The 21,498-nt window shown below is 38.3% G+C and overlaps 2 protein-coding genes and 1 pseudogene across 4 annotated transcripts; 2 read left to right on the top strand and 1 right to left on the bottom strand.

The window, feature by feature from the left end:
* Window positions 1-6,696: 6,696 nt before the first annotated feature.
* LOC147520365 (NADP-dependent D-sorbitol-6-phosphate dehydrogenase-like) lies at window positions 6,697-9,094 on the bottom strand. The gene is given in 7 exon segments (XM_086591896.1): window positions 6,697-7,166; window positions 7,287-7,506; window positions 7,841-7,854; window positions 7,856-7,974; window positions 8,504-8,621; window positions 8,712-8,806; window positions 8,908-9,094. Coding segments are annotated over 7 exon segments (933 nt in total). The 5' UTR covers window positions 9,044-9,094; the 3' UTR covers window positions 6,697-6,935.
* A 1,031-nt stretch (window positions 9,095-10,125) lies between these two features.
* LOC147520364 (lysine-specific histone demethylase 1 homolog 3-like) lies at window positions 10,126-16,530 on the top strand (annotated as a pseudogene). The gene is made up of 4 exons (XR_015212589.1): window positions 10,126-10,286; window positions 10,388-12,910; window positions 14,224-14,365; window positions 14,581-16,530. The product of XR_015212589.1 is annotated as a lysine-specific histone demethylase 1 homolog 3-like (transcript).
* An 8-nt stretch (window positions 16,531-16,538) lies between these two features.
* LOC147520363 (lysine-specific histone demethylase 1 homolog 3-like) lies at window positions 16,539-21,422 on the top strand. Of its 2 annotated transcripts, XR_015212588.1 has the most exons (7): window positions 16,539-16,867; window positions 16,995-17,088; window positions 17,466-17,896; window positions 18,516-19,211; window positions 19,391-19,465; window positions 19,582-20,047; window positions 20,957-21,422. XR_015212588.1 is itself a non-coding variant. In XM_086591895.1 (5 exons), the coding sequence occupies exons 1-5, from the start codon at window positions 17,001-17,003 to the stop codon at window positions 19,636-19,638; spliced, it is 1,347 nt and encodes a 448-aa protein (XP_086448021.1). In that variant the 5' UTR covers window positions 16,995-17,000; the 3' UTR covers window positions 19,639-20,378. The 2 variants fall into 2 exon arrangements, 1 of the variants encoding a protein (XP_086448021.1); XM_086591895.1 differs by lacking the exons at window positions 16,539-16,867; window positions 20,957-21,422 and having other exon boundaries at window positions 19,582-20,378.
* Window positions 21,423-21,498: the final 76 nt, after the last annotated feature.

The raw sequence follows: 21,498 nt of genomic DNA, 5'->3' as shown, positions 1-21,498 counted from the left end.
ACCTCCTCTATAGAAGAACCTTTTTTTGTCTTGGTCCCAATTCAATACTAAACAAGTTCGAACTAATTGAATATTTGTGTGAGAAATTCGGAATTGGTTTACCATTTCCATAAAGGATATAATTGACAACTCGAAGTTGCACACTATCCCTTTCTGCAGGTATCCGGGAGGAAAAGCGTTGCTAAATTTATCATGTTTGCTATTTCATATGTGACTCTGAGTCGAACCAAAACAAAATACTTTTTTGGTAGGTGTGATCATTTGGACATAGATCCAATTTTTCAATTTTTTGAGTCCTTAGAATTTTTTTTCCCCGTTCGGTCAGATCGGGGATGCCAGCGTGCGGGGATATCTTATATGTCTCTCCGAAAATGGATATCCCCAAAAATATTTTAGTTCAACCTTTTTTTTTTATCCACTCGGACCAATCCACCTACTCGACTTCTTGTATTGAAAGTAATTAGGTGTATCTACTCCAATGATACTATTGTTCCGTACCATTATGGAAGAAGATCCGTAAGATATGCACTTCCTCGGGAATGAAAAAAAGTCGATCTATTTTCATTTAGGATTTTAGCCTAAATTCTTTTGTTCTTCGATACTCAATAAAATCCTCTTTTTTGACGATTGAATGCACCTCTAAAGTCCCATATTTAGTAATTCCCGAACTCTTTCTTCTCAGATCGGGATCGTCGAAATAAGCAAGAATACTATTTATACGGAAAAGACCATTTATGGGTATTTCAATCGAGATGCATGAACGGAGTATTGCTTCTTTTTCTTGTTCTTGATTAGATTGTAATGGAATGATGAATCTATTTCTTCGCCTCTTTGCCAATAAATAAGAATTATTGTCGAGAATGGCAGGATATATGAAGCATATGTAATGAGTGGAACTCCGGCCATAACATAATCGACAGATCCAAGATGTACTCCTACAAGTAAAGGGGGTTCGGATAGATATTGGTTGTGCTCGAAAGGTTATGAATCGATTGACAAGTCCAACCCCAATATCTTGATTTCTAATGGCAATGCATCGCGGAGTCTATATATATATATATCGCTGCTAATACACGACCAATTAATGTTTGGATAAAAATTCTTTCTGTTATCATCCCATTTCGAGGACTCACAGAAATACCTCGGCGGTGCCACAATCTGTTCTCACGTACAACAATGTGTTGAACTACTTCAACAAGTATGGCGTGAGGTATCCAAAGATCGATGTTCATCTGACAATATCCACAACCCCCCCTATGAGCTCCGTAGCTAATCTAATAATATATTTCGTTAAAGAGAGTCCTTCCCGTAAATTGCTTTGAATGGGTAAATCAATCATTTGTCCTTGAGGATCCGACATTAATCCTCTCATACCTACTAATTGATGTACTTGAGACGATTTCCTCGGCTCGAAAAAAGACATTATATAAACTGGATTAGAAGGATCAGTCATCCTAAAATTAGGATTCATTTCTTGTCGTTAATATTCACTTGTAGCGTACTAGATCTCAATGGATTGACGTAATTTTTCTACCGCATGTACATTCCCATAATGGTGGTGCGGTGTTTTTCTAAAATTAAACTTTGTTGTTCAAGATCTTGTACTAGCCATCCCTTAGAAGGTATTGTTAAAAGATCATCAATTCCTAATGAAATTGATGCACCGGCGTGGGTGCCGGAAACTTCGAGTCTTTACTTGATCCGGGATATGTGATGTATATGCTATTCCAAAGTGATCTATTAATCAGCTAATAAGTTGTTTCATGGCAGTCCATCTATCGCTTTATTGTGAAAGACTAGATCGGCTCGTTTACGCCATAAGTACGATTACCTCCCTATTCAGTTGAGTAGGATTCGACAATAGGTTAGAGTCGATGATTCGAAGACTGCCTTTCCTCGATCTTGATTAGCGTAGAAATTTAGGCATTATAATACTAGTTGAAACGGGGAGACAAAAATAAAATTATCACAGGATCCTATTCAACTTAGATACTCTATGAACAATCCCGGGAAAACCCTTGTATGGCTTCTTCTATCTCTCAATAAAAAGAAATATGACCAATGGTGGTTCGAATGTCTATACAAAGGATTTCTTTTTTGACATTTCTTACTATTAGATAGTGACCATAAATCTCATTATAGGTACCAAAAGATTCACACTGAACTTCGATAGAAACTTCTCTTGGTGCAATGACGCGTTGATCTAGTTGCCACCGAAGCCACAAAGGACTATCTAAATGAATTGTTTTTCGCGATAAGCCCCAAGCAAGATCATAGGAACTACAAAAATAGGGTTATTTTGTATACTTATGTTTATTATCGTCAATTTTTGTATTTTGATAGTTTCTGTGATTCCATGGATTATACCTATTTGCACAAATACCTCGACAATTACCGACCGTTAATACATAGAGTCCCATAAGCATGTCTTGAGTTGGTACGGAAATGGGATCTCCAATAGCTGGAGACAAGAGATTCATATGAGAAAACATAAGTAAACAAGCCTCCGCTTGAGCCTCCAAAGATAAGGGTATATGAACAGCCATTTGATCCCCATCAAAATCCGCATTGAATCCCTTACAAACTAATGGATGTAAACAAATATCACGACCTTCAACTAAAATGGGTTGGAATGCATGTATGCCTAATCTATGCAAAGTGGGCGCTCAATTTATGTCTGAGGATGTCCCTGCATAACTTCTTGAAGTATTTCCCACACAATTGGTGCTTTTTCCCGAATTTTACTTTTAGCGACTCCTATGTTGGAAGCAATGTGTTGTCTGATTAGACCACGAATTACAAATGTGTGGAAAAGCTCTATTGCTATTTCACGAGGCAATCCACATCGATGTAATGAAAGCGAAGGGCCACGACAATGACGGAACTCCCGAATAGTCGACCCGTTTACCAAGTAGAGTCTGTGAAATCTTCCCTCTTTTCCTTCAATTACATCCAAAAACGATTTGTAAACTTTATTATGACCGTCTCTCATTAGCTGTCCGCGGATCCCATTATCATCAAGAAGTGTGTCCACGGCTTCTTGTACTAATTTCTCCCGACACATTACTAATTCCCCTGGCATAGATCTACTTGTTGTTAATAGATCGGTAAAAGTATTGTTCCGATAGATAACTCTTCGATAGAGTTCATTAATATCCGAACTCATTAGTTTACCCCCATCTATCGAATGATCGGTCTCAATTCGGAGGAAGAACCAAAGAATAGGCACAAAACTATCCGTTCGGTTCTCGTTTGTTCGAATAAAATGCTTAACTAATTCCATCGTCTAACCAAAAATCCTTTCTTCTTCCAATTTTTCTATCTTCCCATTCATTACCGGTGGGCCCTTCTTTACCTAATTTTTTCCATTCTAACAATGAAGAATATGTAATAAATAAGTAAAACGGATCGACTAATTGTTCTCTCGATAGCACCTCGCTCCATTAGATATTTCTCGATTTCGAAATGTATCGAAGCCTTGGGTAGTAAAAAAAAGTGGGATACTGTATTTCCATGATTGGATTTCATATTCGAATGAACCTCGTAATCGTAAGAAAGTGGATTTTTTAATTACGAACCTAGCAAAAGAAAATTTGGGATAGGTTCCTATAGGATTTCCCCCCTTCAAAACCGGACGTGAAGGTTTCCTCTCATCCGGCTCAAGTAGTTGCACCAAAAAAAGAAAAACATAGGGTTCTCGCTTTACATTTTTTTATATAAAAGACCCCAAAGATCTACTCCTTACTCAAGTTCCTAGTGAGGACCAACCAACATTTCATTGATTCATTCTTTCTTTTAGTTAGATCTTTGATTTAGATTTTTTGAATTCCTTATTCAAAATTCAAATTAATCAATTACGACATAATATAAATTAAATATGAAATTCTTGAGTAGTCTATTGGTTAATTTTTTTTTCCTGCTGCATTAGAATTTAGAAACAAAAGAGCATTTCAATTAAATGATATATTACTAGTTTGACTCAAAGATGACTAGATGAGGTATGCTTGCTTATGAAAGAGAATTCATCAGCTCGTATTCAATTAGAGAGGCGTTATAGGGACATATATCTTTGACATTTAGTTTCATTCAAGGTAAGAACCACTAGATGGGATCAAGGACTAGGAGTTGGCCGCATAGCAAGTCCAAAGCTAGTCTTTACTGCCTTTTCTCATAAGCCCAAGCTAAGCTAAGCCAAGCCAGCAAGTTCATCAAATTCACATTGTTCACTCCTACCATCAACTACAAAAAATTTATCAAACTAATCAAAACCCAAGTACAAAATTTTCAAATTATCTTTCATTTTAATGGCTTTTGAGAACCCATATGTCTGTCAAGCCGGTAGAAACAAAATCCACCATTAAAACCTCACTGAAACTCAAAAGAGAAATTTTCAAAGTGAAAACCATAAAAACTTCAAAAAAAAAAAAAAGTTTTTGGCGGATGAGATTCTTGATGATACTAGCAGTGCACTGCGTCTCTGTCTACCCGATGTTGATCTTAATTCTTTGGCTGTGAATGCTACCGTCCCCTCAAAACCCTAAAAAGTTTTGGCGGAAGCTTTCTACGGTAAAATTATTGCAGATCTTGATAAGGAGTTTGAGTTATTTGCTCGTCAGAAAGCAATCATTGGGTGCTTACAGGTGGAACATGCGAAAGATTTCCTAGTTGCTATTCCAATTGAGAGACTTGGACAGCGTATGTCACAGGTAGAGTATTATGCCATTCTCCGGTACCGTCTTATGATTCCTCTGAACTCTGATGGTGGTCTTTGCCCTGTATGCAAAAAGAGTCGATTATATGTTTTAGGGATCATGCAGCACATTGTAGACATTTTTCCGGTTTTAAATACCGACATGATCATGTTAGAGACATTTTATGTCATGCATTTTGGAGGGCTCGGGTACGAGTGAATAAAGAAGCTTCTGTTAACTTTCTCACTGATCTAAATGAGGGTAGATCGACACTTGGCCTGCAGATGTCTTGATTTATAGTTGGTCTGAAGGGAAATATGCATGTGTTGATGTAACTGAAGCCTCTCCATTGGTAGGACTGGAGAATGGTGATTTTGAGGTGGGAGGAGTAGCTAAGAGAGCAACAACATGGAAGATAGAGAAGCATGAGGAAGTTAGCTTGAATAGCTAACCAACATTGTTTTATTCTGTTTAGTTTCGACATTTTTAGGTTATTGGGACAACATTATATTGAGCTCCTCAAGAGTAACGTTATGATAGTTGGATATAATGAGTTTGTTTTTAGAATGATAGGATTTGCTATTCAGAAAAGACTTACAGCATAGCTTGTTGTACGCTTGTCCTAATTATTTATAAAACTTGTTATCATTATAAATAAAATTTCTACTAAAAAAATTTAAAAAAAAAAAACACACCGATGGATATGTGGGTTTTGGTTTTGTAAAATAACAAATCCAATTTGAATTCACCAAATAGGAATTTGATTTAGGATCAAAGAAGAAAATGAAAATTCAATGGAAGAGGAAACAGATTGGGAGGAGGTTGCACAATTTGAGTGGAAGAAATTTGGTAATAGTAACATTCATCACTTCATCTTCTACCGAATCGAGTCTCTTTTCCGCTTAAATTAGATGTTGGTATGATTTCCAAATTGATTTTTGGTAAATGAAATTGGTGTCCTCAAAGTGAGAGAGAGAAGAAGACTGGAAAGGCAGATTTAAGACTTGGCTGGCTTGGCTTGGGCTAAAGAAAATACAACAAAGACTTGGCTTTGACTTTCCATGTTGGCTAACTCGTGGTCCTTGGATTAATACCCATCTCGTAGTAATGTCCCCCGAACGTACGTGTCCCATTCAATTAAGCTGAAGTGTAGTGAGTGACACTATTCATCAACGTTTTTTAGCTTTTGGTGTACTTAATATATAAGTTAATAGATCTAAGAATTGTATCTCTAGTCTCTACTATCTTAAAAATCCCCGCCCGACTATTTTTCTTAACATTTTTACCCCTGCTATTTTATTATTTGGACGGATTTACCCTTCTCTTTCCTACTGCCATTTTCACTTCCTTCTACCATTTTCACTTAAGATATTGCCATTTTCACTTCCTTCTACCATTTTCACTTAAGATATTCAGATGGTTTCACATCACCTAAAAGATTATCGGCTCCGTCGTTAAATCATTTTTCCCTCTATATTTCTCTTTATTTAAAACAAAATTGTGTTTTGGGATAGTTTTTGGTTCTTTTTTTATGGGTTATAGTGTAAATTTGATTTTGTAAGTATTAATGCAATTGAAACATTGTAATTGTGAGTTTTATTTTGTATTTCTTACCATCTCAGCTATTCTGCATAAGAATGAAAGAGATTATGTAATGGAGAAGAAGAAAGAGAGTGATCTGTTGGTCCAGTAAGAGAATAATAAACTGTACCTTCCTATTTTGATTTTTTGTGATCTTTGAACCCAACAATAGTTATCCGCACGTGCACCAGACTAGTATTAATACTAGACGCACGTGGATGCCACGTATATCTTTTCTAGTTTTCTCCTGTTTTTTCTGGTGGGGCTCACATATAAAAAAACAGAAGAAGACAAAAAGTGTCGGACACAATGACAGCTCCAAAGCTAGCTCGCCGACGCCGCATCATTATACGTAGTAAAAATGGATGTAGTAACACTTTAAGAACTATAATGGAGCTACTAGCCTACTATAATAGCTAATATCTCATGCCAAACATATTGATCTTAAAATGCTTTCTAGGACTTCAACAAATCATTTCCAGATGAAAAGTCCACGATCTGATACTCTCACTCATGAAGTCAAATCACAAAGACAAAGGAGCACTAACGATTAGCAGTAGTAGCCAAACGAGTACGGACAAAGAATAGATGATGGCCCATTCTAGTTAGGTTTTAACAATTTTTCCACCTACGGATGTATTTGCTAATGGAAGAAGACGGACCTTACGCATAAAGATCCATTCCCCAAAATTTGGCTGGTTGGTTAGTTCTAAGCTTCCGGTCTACACCCTTAATCAACTCCATGTCTCCTTTTGTTAGCTCAAAACCAAACACATCAAAATTCTCCTGCAACCTTCTCAGCAACGAAGACTTTGGAATGACAACTGTGCTCCTCTGGATACCCCAACGGAGAACAATCTGAGCCACAGTCTTTTTGTATTTCTCTGCCACACCCTGCCAATACAAGTGAGATTAAACCATATAGGAAAATAACTCCATTATGACACTTCTTTATTAAGAAAAGGTCCTAACTACCAGCATTTGATTCACATATGAGAAGATGGACCAACTTACTTTGAGAACTGGATCATCCAAGCATGAGACCGAGCCAAACCATTCAATGTTTGCAGCAGCACCACCTAGAGGAGTGTGAGCCGTAACACATATCTCATGTTTTTGACAAAACTTAACAAGACTATCACGTTGGAAATAAGGATGTGTTTCTATTTGATTCACTGCAGGCTTCACCTTGGAGTAAGCTAGACAATCTCTCGTGAGGAAGATGTCATAGTTGCTGCACATAAACAAAAGTAGATTAGAGTATTCAAATACTGAAGATAATATTGCATTAAGGACTCTACAGGACAGGCATGCCTGAGTGGATGTGTCTCATCTGGGTAATCTCCTCTAAATGTATTGACTATCAGCTTTATCTAAATAATAGCTGCATCACTGGAAAGCCATCCAATTTCTAGAATCCTAATGAATGAAATAGATAGGATCATTAGAAGTTGACCCAACTTTGATGGATTTAGGATTACAATATCCTAACTGTTGGACCCATAAAATTACGACCTGAACCCCCTTTACTTGATATATAGTGGTTTACATATCCATGGTTAGATTACCTGATACCAATGCTGCTTAACTAGACCCATTGAAACTAGATCTTCCATGGCATGCCATGTACTTTCAAGAGATATAGTCGTGTCTATTTCAAGAACACCATCTTCATCTAGAGCACTGGAAGTTGTACCGACACCTGGATATATACGTAGAAATGGTATAATTATATAGAAACAATAAAGAAAACCCACCAATGAAAAGATTAATATACTGCTCCTTAGACTATCAAATTTCAGGATCCACGTGTATCTATGAGGGAGCAACAAAATTAAAACCTCGCTGTCATCATCTTAATGTAATTCTGAATGCTCTATGTAGAATATATGTCGCCAATAATGTAATTGCGAATGATCTATATAGATATGCTCATATTAGATATGTGCCGATAACTCATTAAAGATGGTCAATATCCAGGAAAACCCTATGAGATGAGGGAAAGCTAGAGGGAAAAAATCGTATGAACATTTTTTTTTATTGTAAACATAAACCACTCTAGCTATATATCATGATTTAGCGGTCCAGATTCTTGAGTCAGTTTAGCTAATTGCTGGTGTTGTAAAACATTTACATAGACTTCTGGTTTTATTTATAGGAAAGATAAAATTAAACCAAAACAAACAATTTAATTCTAAAAAAAAACAATAAATTGGCAAGCAAGAAGTCACCAGTATGCTTGGTAGCTATAGGGAAGTGGACAAGGTATAAATCTAGGTATTCTAGCTGAAGTTTCTTCAAGCTGGCTTTACATGCCTCTATAACGTGTCCATGGTCCGAGTTCCATAGCTGCAACAAAAAAGGAAACAATTGTTGGGTAAAAAGACAAACACAAGTAATCAAAAGATGAGTGAATATAAATAAAAGTTTCCAACTGGCCTTGGTGGTAATGAAAAGTTCCTCCCTCTTCACAAGGCCAGTCTGAAATGCTTCTTTTAGTGCTTCTCCTACTTCATCTTCATTCTGGTAATCAGCTGGAATTATTATAACATATATACAAACACGGCTGTCAATAAAATTACACAGTAAAAAAGTAATCAGGAAAGTGTAATCAGTAGTTGAGAGTGTGATTTACCGGCACAGTCGAAATGGCGATAACCGATATTAATTGCATTAAAGAGAAGATCTTTGATTGATTTTCCTTCCATTCTCCATACTCCTAATCCTATTATCGGCATCTCCAATCCGTTGTTCAGTTTTATCGTTGCCATTTCCCTTACCGTTATTATCCTTCTCTCTCTCTCTCGATAGAGTCAACGTTTTATCGTTGCCTTTTTTAACTCTTTCTTATACGCTTTGGGCTCACTAAGTATGAGTCCACAATCCCAGTCCAATTTTGCCGTCCAACATCAACTGTTTTGGGACATAAAAATTCAATGCCCACAATCCTCGTCCAGGCTCACTATTTTTTTTTTAAAACCATCTTTACCTTTTTCATAATTGTGCTTAATTTCTTGGATGTATTGTCATTTAGTATGGTGTTAGTGCGAATTTGGCATTTTGCAGCAATGACCAATTGTTGTGCAAGAGAGGCAATCAGAGAAAGAGGGAAAGAGTGCAAATTGTTGAAGCATGGTTTAGAACATTTCCGATGCAGGTGAAAAAGAGGGGGATGTGAAAATTTTCACCTCTTTTTGGTTCAAAACCAGTGCCCAATGCAGAGGTGAAAAAGATGGTGACTATTTTTCCAAATTATTTCCAGGGTGAAAAAAATTTCGAACAGAATGTTTCATTTTGTCTTGCGTGTTTTTTCGATTTTTTTTTAACTTTAGACAAAATACCAGACAGGATGTTACATTCCGTCTCGATCAAAAAGCCTCCAGACGGAATCCAACATCCTATCTAAGATTATTTTTCATCTTTGTATTTAATAGCTTCACCTTATTTTTCACTAAAACAGTGATAAGAGGGGAAAATACTACATACGTGGAGGTGATAAGAGGGAGAAAATATTGATTTGCATTGAGAATGCTGTTAGAATGCAATTTGTCTCTCTGTCTCAACTTATCAGCCAATAGAGTAGTTAGAATGAGGGGTACCCTAGAATGAGAGCTAACACAAATCATTAACGACTCTCACACTTTTAGCACCTTATGTGTACACTAACCTCAGTCTATGTTAGCAAAAACAAATAAAAATCGTAAGTGTAGGTTTCATGACAAGAGGACTAAAAGGAGTGAGAAGAGTGAGAAGTGTGAGCAACTGACAATGGAATAAACCGACACACATGTTTTGTTTTCAAGGCTATACAAAAAGAAAAAAAAAAAATCCCTTTCTATTGTCCCCAAAAATCAATTTATCCACCCCTGTGGTGCATTTATAAAGACAAAAAAAAACCAGGTCCCATAATAATAAAAAAAGAAAAAGCGGAGGAGTTTGTAAAGAAGAAGAAACGCTATTCCCTGTTAGATCCATTAACAAACAAGAAGAAAGTGTCCACTCTTCACACCACAGGTACTTTTCTTCTTCTTCTTCCTAAAATACCCTTTTCTACTGTTTTTCATTTAAATTATCTAAAACCCTAGTTCTCATCGCATTTTTATTCTTGTGTGCAGTTTTATTGATTTTGAGATATTGGTTATTTCTGTAAATTGCTCTTGTTATAATGGGTTTTATTTGAAGTGGGAAATTTGTTACTTGGTTTTCTTGTAATTTAAAGAGGGTACATATATGAATGATGAGAGCTATTTGTTTGGTGAGAAAGAGATGGAAAACGAACAAGGGAAGTTGGAAGAAGGTTTGCATGTTGTTGATTCAGTAGAAGAAGAGGGGTTGTTGAATTTAGAACCACCTAGGATTGAGGATGTGAAGATTGAAGAAGAAGAAGAAGAAGAAGAAGAAGAGGTGAGTGGGTCTAATAAGAGAGTGAAGAGTGTCAATGATGATGTTCGAGGTGATTCTGACGATGAGCCGATAGGATCTTTGTTTAAGTTGAAGAAGTCTAGAAACCCTAGAAAAGTCAAGTCCTCTGGGTTAAATGCTGGTAAGAATGTCCAAGTTAGGGGAGAGATATCGGTGATTAGGAATGAGGATTTAGGGGGAATGGACGATACCCTAGCGAGTTTTCGGAAGAAGTTGAAAGGTCCTAAGGTAGGTAAAGATGATGGATCTGGTACTAGAATAGGGAAGAGTTCTGAGTTGATTGTAGGAGAATTCCGGTCAAAGCAGGTGGAGGAAAGTCCAACTTGCAGCGGGGTTGGCTCAGATTTGGTTGTGGATAGGGTTTTAGAAGGTAAAGAGAAAAGGAGAGTGAAGAGATCAAGGATTGCTGCGATGAGAGAAGGGGAAGAGTCTCATTCTGGGAGTGTATTGGATCAGGATTCTGGTGTTCAAAGATCTGAAAAGAAGCTTTCAGAGAAACTGAAGGAGGAGTCTTTGGCAGTAGAGGAAAGATCTACTCGGTCGTCTGATGAAAATTTGGATTTTTCACTATCCGCATTTATTCGGAAGTCACAATCAGCAAAAGCTCGTTCTTCGTCAGCAATGAAAAAAGGAAAGAAGGGTGAGGTTTCTGGTGCAGAGTTGGGTCAAAGCACTGATGGAGCTTTGGAGGATGCATCTCCTCCTACTGTCCAACGACATTCTCTAGCTTCAAGTGGATCTCTGAAATCTAGAGGGGAACTAAGATTGGCATCTGGTGGAACTGTAAAAGAGCCACCTACTGTACAGGAGGCAGCGGAAACTCAGAGTTCTAATGAAACACCAAGTGAGGTTTCTTGTTGGGTTCAAGAGGGTATGGTGTCTGAACCCACTCAGAAGTTTGCTTTCTTTCCGCAGTTTTTAGAGGAGGTTGTGAGATCTAATCCTGATAGATGCACTCCATCATCCGAAGTGATATTGGGAGACTCAACGCCTTCATCTCCTCATCCTAGACTTAACTGTAACACAGGTACGGTTTTGAGAGAGAAGTCTGAAGTGCCTCATAATGATGAATCCAGTAGGTTGATTAATGTACCCGAGGACCACCTAGTGTGTCCTGATAGTTTGAACCAACAAAATGGTGCAGGTTCTATGAACATTCTGTCTCGACAGTTGGAAGAGTCTGGTTGTCCAGCCAACCAAAAGTCATGTAAAGAAACACCGGGGTTGCAAAACGGGTTAACGCAGTGCTCGGAAGTGGAGGGAATTATTTCTACGGAATATGATGGTGATGGGGCAAATTTTGGGGAGAAGCTTTCTGGTTCCCGTGTAATACTGGGGGAGGATGTTTCAGTTCCTCGCACCGATGACAATGCATTGAACTTACTATTTGAGGGAAAATGTCATTGTAACGGCTCAGACCATGATACTTGCATAAAACAAGCTTCTGAAAACGCTTTTGAATTATCTGATAATAAGAAAACGTCTCCTCTGCTCCCAAAAGTTGATTCTGAGGTGACTGTTAGGTATGACAAATTAGGACAGCCTAATTGCGAGACAGAGACTCCTTTGACGCACTCCGTTTCTATGGTTCCTAGTATGGCACAAACGTCTAGTGTTGGGTTGCAATCAGTTTTTGTGTCTTCAATCAAGGAAGGATTAAGTACCACGAATGATGTATGCTATCACTCTTCTAATAGTTTTGGACCAAATTTTGCCACTGACCTTCAGAGTAAGGAATCTTGTGTTGCTTCAGTGGGGTCACCTATTCCAAGTCAAGATCTCCTCCATGTTAAAGAAGATGTGAATGAGACCTGCTCTGATTCCATTATGTTGGAACCCGGAGAAACATTTCCAGAATATGCTGGAAAGGCATTTGATTCAGACAACAAGGATACTAAACTTGAAGCAATGCAGAGGGATGTGCGCAAGATTAAAAAACGCAGGCATGGAGACATGGCTTATGAAGGGGACACTGATTGGGAGTTTCTGATTCAGGAGCAAGGGCTTTAGGAAATAGAGATATTTTTAATGATGATAGGCCCGAGAGAGAGAGGCAAATCTAAATACCCTATCAATATGGTTCTAGAGACTGAAATTTGTGGTGCAGCAGCAGTAGTAGCTGGGCTGAAAGCTCGTGCGGCTGGTCCATTTGAGAAAATCAAATTCAAGGAGATCTTGAAGCGCAGAGGTGGGCTTCAGGAATACTTGGAATGCAGGTTTGTTTTCTCCTGAAATATCATAGCTCATATGTAGTTTTTCGTTCGTTCTTTCCACCTCCCTCACCCCTCTTATACATTATGGTGTTCTATCTTTTCCTCCAACGATTTTTCTTTTGTATATATATTTTTTCGTCATTATTAGTTGTGGTCTCGGGTCCATTTTATGATTTATGACGTATGCCATCCAGGCTCGTGAAAATATATACTATCTTCATAACTGTACAAATTGCACTTTTTGTGTGTAATTATATAGTTTCTGCAGGAATTGATTTGTTTTCCCTTCAGTACAGAATTTGGTTAGAGAGTCCAGATTTTCACTATTGCCTCAGAATTTTGGCATATGAGGCTGTGCAATTAGTCTCTGGTTGTTGTGTGTTCATTTGATTACAAGACTTAACATTTTTATATGTTTCTAGCCAAATTACCACAGACTAGACTGTTTTGGAATTTCAAAATCTGCCAAAAGCTAAAATCTTAGTATTGACATGAAGACTATATCGATTGTCATATTTAAATAGTGTACTCTGTGATACGCTGGTTCATGTTTTCTCGTCCTCACTGCTTATGCCATTTTAAAAAATTTGGAGTCTGCAACATGAATAATCTTTTCCCTTCTAATGTGCTCAACATTGATATGTTCCTGCAAATCCAACTGTTTACACTGATTGGAATATCTTTGTATTACAGATTCCAGTTAAAGCTTGTTCAGTGCTACATCTTAGTCATAAACATTAAAGAAAGACTGGTTATTAATTCTCGGACATTGTTTCATCATAATGCTTGAAATGATACATGTTCAGATTTGGCATGTAGTTTTTAGGCGGTGGTCACTTGAGGCGAGAGTGAGCCACACTCTTCACTTCTTTATAAGGTGTCCATGCGAGGGCCTTCACTAAGCGTGTTGCTTTTGTTATTTTTTCTTATATGAATGGTTGTTTTTGCCTAGTACTGCTGCAAGTTTTTGGTCTCTCACCTTGAATTGTACCCACATAGATTAACTTTATTAGGTTGTCTAATTTTGTCATCCTAATAGTTCAAGCTGCATTCTTAGCTTTTGAGAACTGGAATCACCCGAAAAAATGTAGATGTATTTTTACTTAGTTTTAAGTATCTCTTTGCATTGCTTTGCTCAGGCATACACTTCGAGTGCTACAAGGCCTGCGCTTGTTGCCTTGACTTTTTATTTTTATTTTAATAGAAGTTGCAGACAAAGACTTTGCATATTGTCCTGTATTATCAGTTCATACTCTTGTATGCTTGGTGTCAATGATTGTGGATGAAACTAGAACTTATTTGAGTGTCGCATGCAGGAATTTTATCTTGGGTCTATGGAGTAAAGACACAAATCACATATTGCGTCTCTCAGACTGTGGAGCGACTGATGCGCCATCAGACATTGATCCACAACGAATATCTCTTATTCGGGAGATCTATGGTTTTCTTGACCAAAATGTAAGTTGTTTGTTCATTAGATGGATATTCCCCCCTCCCCTCCTCTTAACTCCAAAGAAAAAAGGTCCATATTCTTTTTACTCCTCCTCTGCTCACTCCCCTTTTGTTTAATGGCTTTATGAAGTGGAGGTGGAGGAAATATCATATTTATTCAGGCTCTCTTATCTGCTTTTGCGTAGTATCTCTGTGTCCAGTTGTTAATGACTTTTCAACAGGGTTATATAAATGTTGGCATTGCTTGTGAGAAGGAGAAGTCAGAACCGTGTGGTGAGGCCGACCTTAAACTTTCTAAAGAGAGCTCAAGTGAGGAAAAATGTGGGACACAGCTTTCTGATTCAGTGTGTAAAGCTCCTTTCATCCTTGGTCAGGTTGAGTATCCTGAAAGGCTCACCGACATAAAGAATGGTTTGATCCTCAATGAAGAGGAACCGATATCCCAAACAACAAAAAGACAGGAGTTCTTGGGATCAGAGAATTGGTCGATAGAATCCAAAGGATGCCAAAGTACTAAGGAGCAGAAAATTGGTTGGATTGAGACAAAGCTACCAAACAGAACAGCTGATACTGATACCTTGGCTAATATATCTAGTGAAGTAGTGGACAGTGGATCGGACTCTTTTGTAGGTTTCAAGAAGATAAAAGAGTCACAAGGGATTCAAGCCATTGCAGCTGATTCTTCTGAGGCAATTAATGAAATGCAATGTGATTCAGAAATTCGAAAAAGAATTATAGTTGTAGGAGCTGGTCCTGCTGGGTTGACTGCAGCCCGTCATCTACAACGCCAGGGTTTTTCTGTCACTATCCTTGAGGCGCGCAATAGATTAGGTGGTCGTGTGTATACAGATCGGTCGTCTCTCTCGGTTCCTGTGGATCTTGGGGCAAGCATTATTACCGGTGTGGAGGCTGATGTTGCAACTGAAAGAAGACCAGATCCATCTTCTTTGGTTTGTTCTCAATTAGGTCTTGAACTGACTGTTCTGAATAGTGACTGCCCTCTCTATGATACTGTGACTGGTCAAAAAGTTCCACTAGAGTTGGATGAAGCTCTGGAAGCTGAGTATAATAGTCTCCTTGATGACATGGTAGTGCTTATGGAAGAGCAGGGTGATCGGGCAACTAAAATGTCACTTGAGGACGGGTTAGAATATGCACTGAAAAAGCGTCGTATGGCTCAATCCATTTCAGATACTGAAGATTTGGAGTTTGATACTCTGGCGAGTGATTCTTTTGACACTAGAACAAATGGTCATGATAAGGGAATTACTAGTGACAAGGAGGTTTTAAGTCCCCTGGAGAGGAGGGTCATGAACTGGCATTTTGCCAACTTAGAGTATGGTTGTGCTGCGCTGCTTAAAGAGGTTTCTCTTCCTTACTGGAATCAGGATGATGTTTATGGAGGTTTTGGTGGGGCACACTGCATGATTAAAGGTGGTTACAGCACTGTTATTGAATCTCTAGGAAAAGGCCTCGCTGTTCACTTGAATCATGTGGTCACTGAAGTCTCTTATAGCACGATGGGATGTGGTGAAACAAATGACCTGCATGGAAAAGTTAAAGTTTCCACTTCAAATGGTAATGAATTTACAGGAGATGCTGTCCTGATCACAGTGCCACTGGGTTGTTTAAAGGCAAATACCATAAACTTTTCTCCTTCTCTGCCAGAGTGGAAACAGTCCTCCATCCATCAACTTGGTTTCGTGTTCTGAATAAAGTAGTCTTGGAATTTCCGATGTATTTTGGGATGATTCAGTGGACTATTTTGGAGCTACTGCAGAGGAAACTGATCGAAGGGGCCAGTGCTTTATGTTTTGGAATGTAAAAAAACGGCAGGAGCTCCCATTCTTATAGCTTGTAGTTGGCAAGGCAGCCTTGGATGGCCAAAGTATGTCCTCATCTGATCATGTGAACCATGCGTGGAGGTTCTCCGTAAACTTTTGGAAATGCATCTGTACCTAATCCAGTTCGTCGGTTGTGACAAATTGGGGTCAAGATCCTTTCAGTCGTGGAGCCGTACTCATATGTTGCTGTGGGAGCTTCTGGGGAGGACTATGATATCCTTGGTAGGCCCATTGAGAACTGTTTATCTTTTTGCTGGTGAAGCTACCTGTAAGGAGCATCCAGACACTGTGGGTGGTGCAATGATGAGTGGCCTTCGAGAGGCGTGAATTATAATTGACATTTTGAATACTGGAAATGATTATACAGCTGAAGTGGAAGCTATGGAGGCTGCACAAAGACAGATGGAGAGTGAAAGATATGAAGTTATGGACATTTTGAAGAGGCTGGAGGCAGTTAAACTTTCGACTGCTCTGTCCAGGAGCTCCTTCAATGGAGACCACAGATTGACGAGGGAGGCTCTACTAAAAGACATGTTTCATAATGCGAAAACTACAGTTGGACGACTGCATTTGGCCAAAGAATTATTGAATCTTCCTGTTGAAGCTCTGAAGTCCTTTGCCGGTACCAAAGAAGGACTTAGCACGCTTTAACTCATGGATACTGGTAAATTTTCCTTCCATGCGTTTGGTATTATTCTTGTTGTTCTGTTTGATACATTTCTCTTTAAAATTATGTCTTTGGTTCTATATTTTGGCTGGTTCGTAATTGTTATTGTTGCTCATGTAAACAGGACTCAATGGGGAAGGATGGGACCCAACTTTTGCGTCATTGTGTTCGTCTTCTTGTGCGTGTGTCGACCAATCTGCTTGCTGTGCGCCTTTCAGGTATCTATATCCTCTTTTCAAGAATAAATTATGCAAGGAATAAAAATGAATTTGGTTAACATATTAATAAGTTCATGGAGATTAATCTGGTTTTGGTCTTATCTTGTTCAGCTTGTCTTTTTCATTCCCATGGCTACTTATATCAGCATAGAGTTTGAATATAGTTTTGGTCATTTCTACACAAAGTATAAATAACATGAAGTCATTTTTTGTCTTGTATGGAGAGAGCTATATTATAAGTGCATCTTCTGCATATCAGATTTTCAGTTACTGATTATTGTTGTTAATTTTTGTTACTGGTATCTCATCAACCAAAGCATCAATGTTTGAACTAATTATGCATGCTGTTTCAGTGACTTAAATTCCTATTACTGCAGGTATTGGAAGGACAGTGAAAGAGAAAGTTTGTGTTCATACTAGTCGTGATATTCGTGCTGTTGCAAGCCAGTTGGTCAGTGTGTGGATTGAAGTTTTCCGTAAGAAAAAAGCTGCTAATGGTGGGTTGAAATTGTTGAGGCAAACAACTGCTCCAGATTTACCTAAGAACAAGTACTCTAAAGATTCTATCTCAAGGAAGTCAATACGAATGGCTAATGGTGCAACCTATGATAAAGGGAACATTCGCAAGGTAGTGAAGTTGGACAATGTTACTGACTCAAAATCTGAGGCAAATTCAGTACGTTCGCAAGAAATTGTACCTTGCCTGGATTCTCTGGCAGAGGATGAGAATGTTGCCATGTCTGAAGAAGAAGCGGCTGCCTTTGCTGCTGCTGAAGCAGCTCGTGCTGCTGCTCTTGCGGCTGCTGAGGTTTGTCCCCTTCAACCATATACCAAACAGTACATTTTTGTGTTTTGCTTTATCATTATATTGGTAATGAAATAATATGGGCATTGGGAAAACATCTGGCATGTGGCATTCTGGTACTTTTGAGGCAAGCAATTATTTGTTTATTTATATATATTTATTTTCTTTGGCCCTGGAAATTAAAAGTGTTAAGAAAAGTGAATGTGTTTGGAATCTTGATTGTTCATTGTTAGAATGGTAACTATAGCAGAGATATGCTACTACTAAAGTGAAAATAAGTTTATGTGGTGATCCCCAATAGTGAGATATAAGCATTAAGGGTCTATAAGCAGTCGTTTTGTTAGAGGCAACTTGTTGTAGAATGATAGGAAACCATGGAAAGGAAGGAGGTTTATTTCGACCAGGCAAGTAATGTGGGGACAATATACTTGGATCCTGACCCCCTGGAAGTGTCCAACTCATTTAAACCGTTACATTTGGACAGGGACTGCTTTATATAAATATCACTCACAATGTACCATAGTCCATAAGACAACACGTTGACTAGTTCTGCGTACTTGTAGTTTTCTCTTTTTGTTCTTTTCTTGTGATTGGATTAATGTAAAGCTGGTTATTTCTGCAGGCATATGCGTCTTCCGAAGCAGTCAATGCGTCACGTGAGCTTCCCAAGATACCCTCATTTCACAAATTTGCAAGACGAGAGCAGTACGCACAAATGGATGACTCTGACTTTAGGCGAGATTTCGGAAGGCAAGATTGTCTTTCGGAGATTGACTCCAGGAATTGCAAAGTTAGAAACTGGTCCGTTGATTTTTCTGCGGCCTGTGCCAACCTTGACAGTTCAAGAATGTCAAGTGATAATTACACACATCGGAGCCACTCTAATGAGGTAGGCTACCAATTGAACCTCAGAGAACACTCTGGAGAAAGTGCTGCCACTGATAGTAGATTTACAAAGGCATGGGTTGATAGTGCTGGTAGCGGAGGGATTAAGGACTATCAGGACATCGAGAGATGGCAATCACAAGCTGCAGCAGTTGACCCTGATTTCTATCATCATACAGTAAACATAAGAGATGAGGAGGATTCCAGTGCAGTATCGAAACCTGTGAGTAGGAGGTATGCCAAAGGAACAGAAGGAAGTAGTGCATCACAAGCTGCAGAAAACCAGGTGTTGGTGGAAACTCAAACAAGAGGAGCGGAGCGTTTCAAAAAAGCTATCGTGGATTATGTTGCTTCATTGCTTATGCCTCTTTATAAAGCTAGAAAGATTGATAAGGAAGGTTACAAGTCAATAATGAAAAAGAGTGCAACTAAGGTAGTATCTTGTTCTATTTGTTGCTTTTAACTATTCTTTTAACTCTCAATTTTGCGACAGGGTCTATCATGCATCTCTGTATCCAGTGTCATATTTGGTTGGAGCAATGAAGTTTGTACTGATACTTTTTGTCTGCAAGTTTAAGTCTCAACTGCTACTTTTTAATTTGGTTTGATCAGGTCATGGAGCAAACTACAGATGCAGAAAAAGCCATGGATGCCTCTCAGTTCCTCGACTACAAGCGGAAGAATAAGGTCAGTGTTTGATGCATACTGATGGTCTATTTATGAGTTTTGTGTACTGCTATTTTGCGGGCTATATATAGCTTTCATGAAAATGGTATTAATTGTTTGTATTAATCAACGTGTAGATTCGTGCCTTTGTGGACAAGTTAATTGAGAAGCATATGGCGATGAAACCCAGTTAAAGTCTGACATTCCTGAGGATCTGGTTAATGAACACCTATTGATGCCTTTCTATGTAGAAGTGGTTAAATTGGTTGTTACAGTATAACAACTTGCAACTTTGGTTGAAGAGGGCCCTGGACACAGAAAAGCAGATACATTCAGAACAATCTGCTTATCATGCTCACTAAGTCTTTCAAGTGTCAGTTGTGATGGTTTTAGCGGAAGCTCAGGACTGCAAAAGGCTAATTCCTTGTTTTGATGAATCTGTTCAAGCGACTGCTGCTGGGATCCTCCCAGGTTACATCTAAGATGAAAATCCCTGTTGAATACAAGTGTTCAAAATATTCCTGCAGTGGGACTTCTTTTAACAAATTGGCTCGAAGAAGAAGCCAAATTTCCAATCATTGCGGTGAAGAACACCAATTCTCGGTAAGATGAATTCTTACTACCAGAAGCTGTTCTTCATCTATTTTGAGGGTTGTCTTTTATAAGCCTCAAGACCTTGCTCAAGACTAAACCCTATTTTGTTCAGGGGATTACTGATGAGATACTAGTGCCGACATTTTTCGTCTTCTTTCCTTAGATATCTTGTACAGCTATGAATTGTTTCTGACATCGAGAAGCGTATAGAACATGTTCATTTCTCATTGAGATATACATTGACTTCCATGGTCCAACTGCAGTCCCTGTAATTGATTTATGCACAACTTGTACCACCGAGCCAAAAAAAAAGATAGGAGGTTGAGTTTTGTAGTTCTGACTCTGACTATTAACTGTTAGTTAGGCTTCCCCTTCATGTTCTTTTTTATTCATCCTCAAATGTACATTATAAATTGGTTAAAGGTAACAGAGGCTTGGGTTTGCATTGTTGAGTCTAGAACTTATTTATATATATTCTAGTGTTGCTTTGCATTTTCAGTCTTTTTATTTTTTTCGTTTTTAGGTAATCAATAGTCTTTTTATCTGATCTTTCTTTTAGTTTGATGATTTGATGTATTGTATTGCATGGGGAAACATTTGACTAATAGTACAGGGGCAAAAACTTTGACCTGAACACCTTTAAGTCTTCTGTGTCTCTCCTTCCTCTTGTTCTTTCCTCACCACTTACTCTTCTAAGAATGGAGGAAATGTCTAGATAGATCTGAAAATGTTTGATATGTTGGAATTTATTTAACATATCTCAATATTTCAAATATATAGATTTTAAACCCATTTTTCCAAATTTTACTGAATGGAGCAGTCCAATGTTTTTTTATTTTTTTGTGTATCTAAGGTCAGGTGGCCTTGCTTCTAAGAAAAATGTCTGGTAACTCTTTAACTCTTTGTTTACTCTTGCAGTGCCACAGCCACGGATACGAGCTACAAACTCATATTTGCTCACGAAGAAGGGAGGGAGATAACAAACGAATAAGAAAGAAGGAATTTGATTGTAAAAGAGATGAAGGAGAATCAAATTTGTAGTTCATTCCCTTCCCCTTCCACCCCCCCCCCCCAAAAGAAAGGAGGATGGGGATCACGAAGGAAAATAAGGAATGGAGGGAAACACAAGAAGCGGAGGTGGAGATCACCTATTTACACAAATGGTTTCTGGGACTAACCAAGCACAACGAAGCAGACTTACAGAAACGTGGATTTGAAGTCCCCATTACGTGGTACTTTTGAAATCATAATTGGACCATAATAATGAATAATCCAATTGATTCGTCCCAGCTATTAACGATTCTCGGCCTAAACTTGAATAACCAATCGGCAATCACTTTTCAGTGAGCAAGCAGCAAAATTCAACTTTTATATTTTGGATCAATGCTTTCCGCCTTCCCCAACCAACCATCATGGAAATTGGGTAAACTTAATCTCTCATAATATCTTCTCAAGAAAAA

The sequence above is a fragment of the Coptis chinensis genome, chromosome 2, assembly GCF_015680905.1.
Source record: "Coptis chinensis isolate HL-2020 chromosome 2, ASM1568090v1, whole genome shotgun sequence".
Classification (NCBI taxonomy): domain Eukaryota; kingdom Viridiplantae; phylum Streptophyta; class Magnoliopsida; order Ranunculales; family Ranunculaceae; genus Coptis; species Coptis chinensis.
Note: the sequence above shows the minus strand (reverse complement) of the source record. Positions and strands in the feature narration are given on the sequence as shown.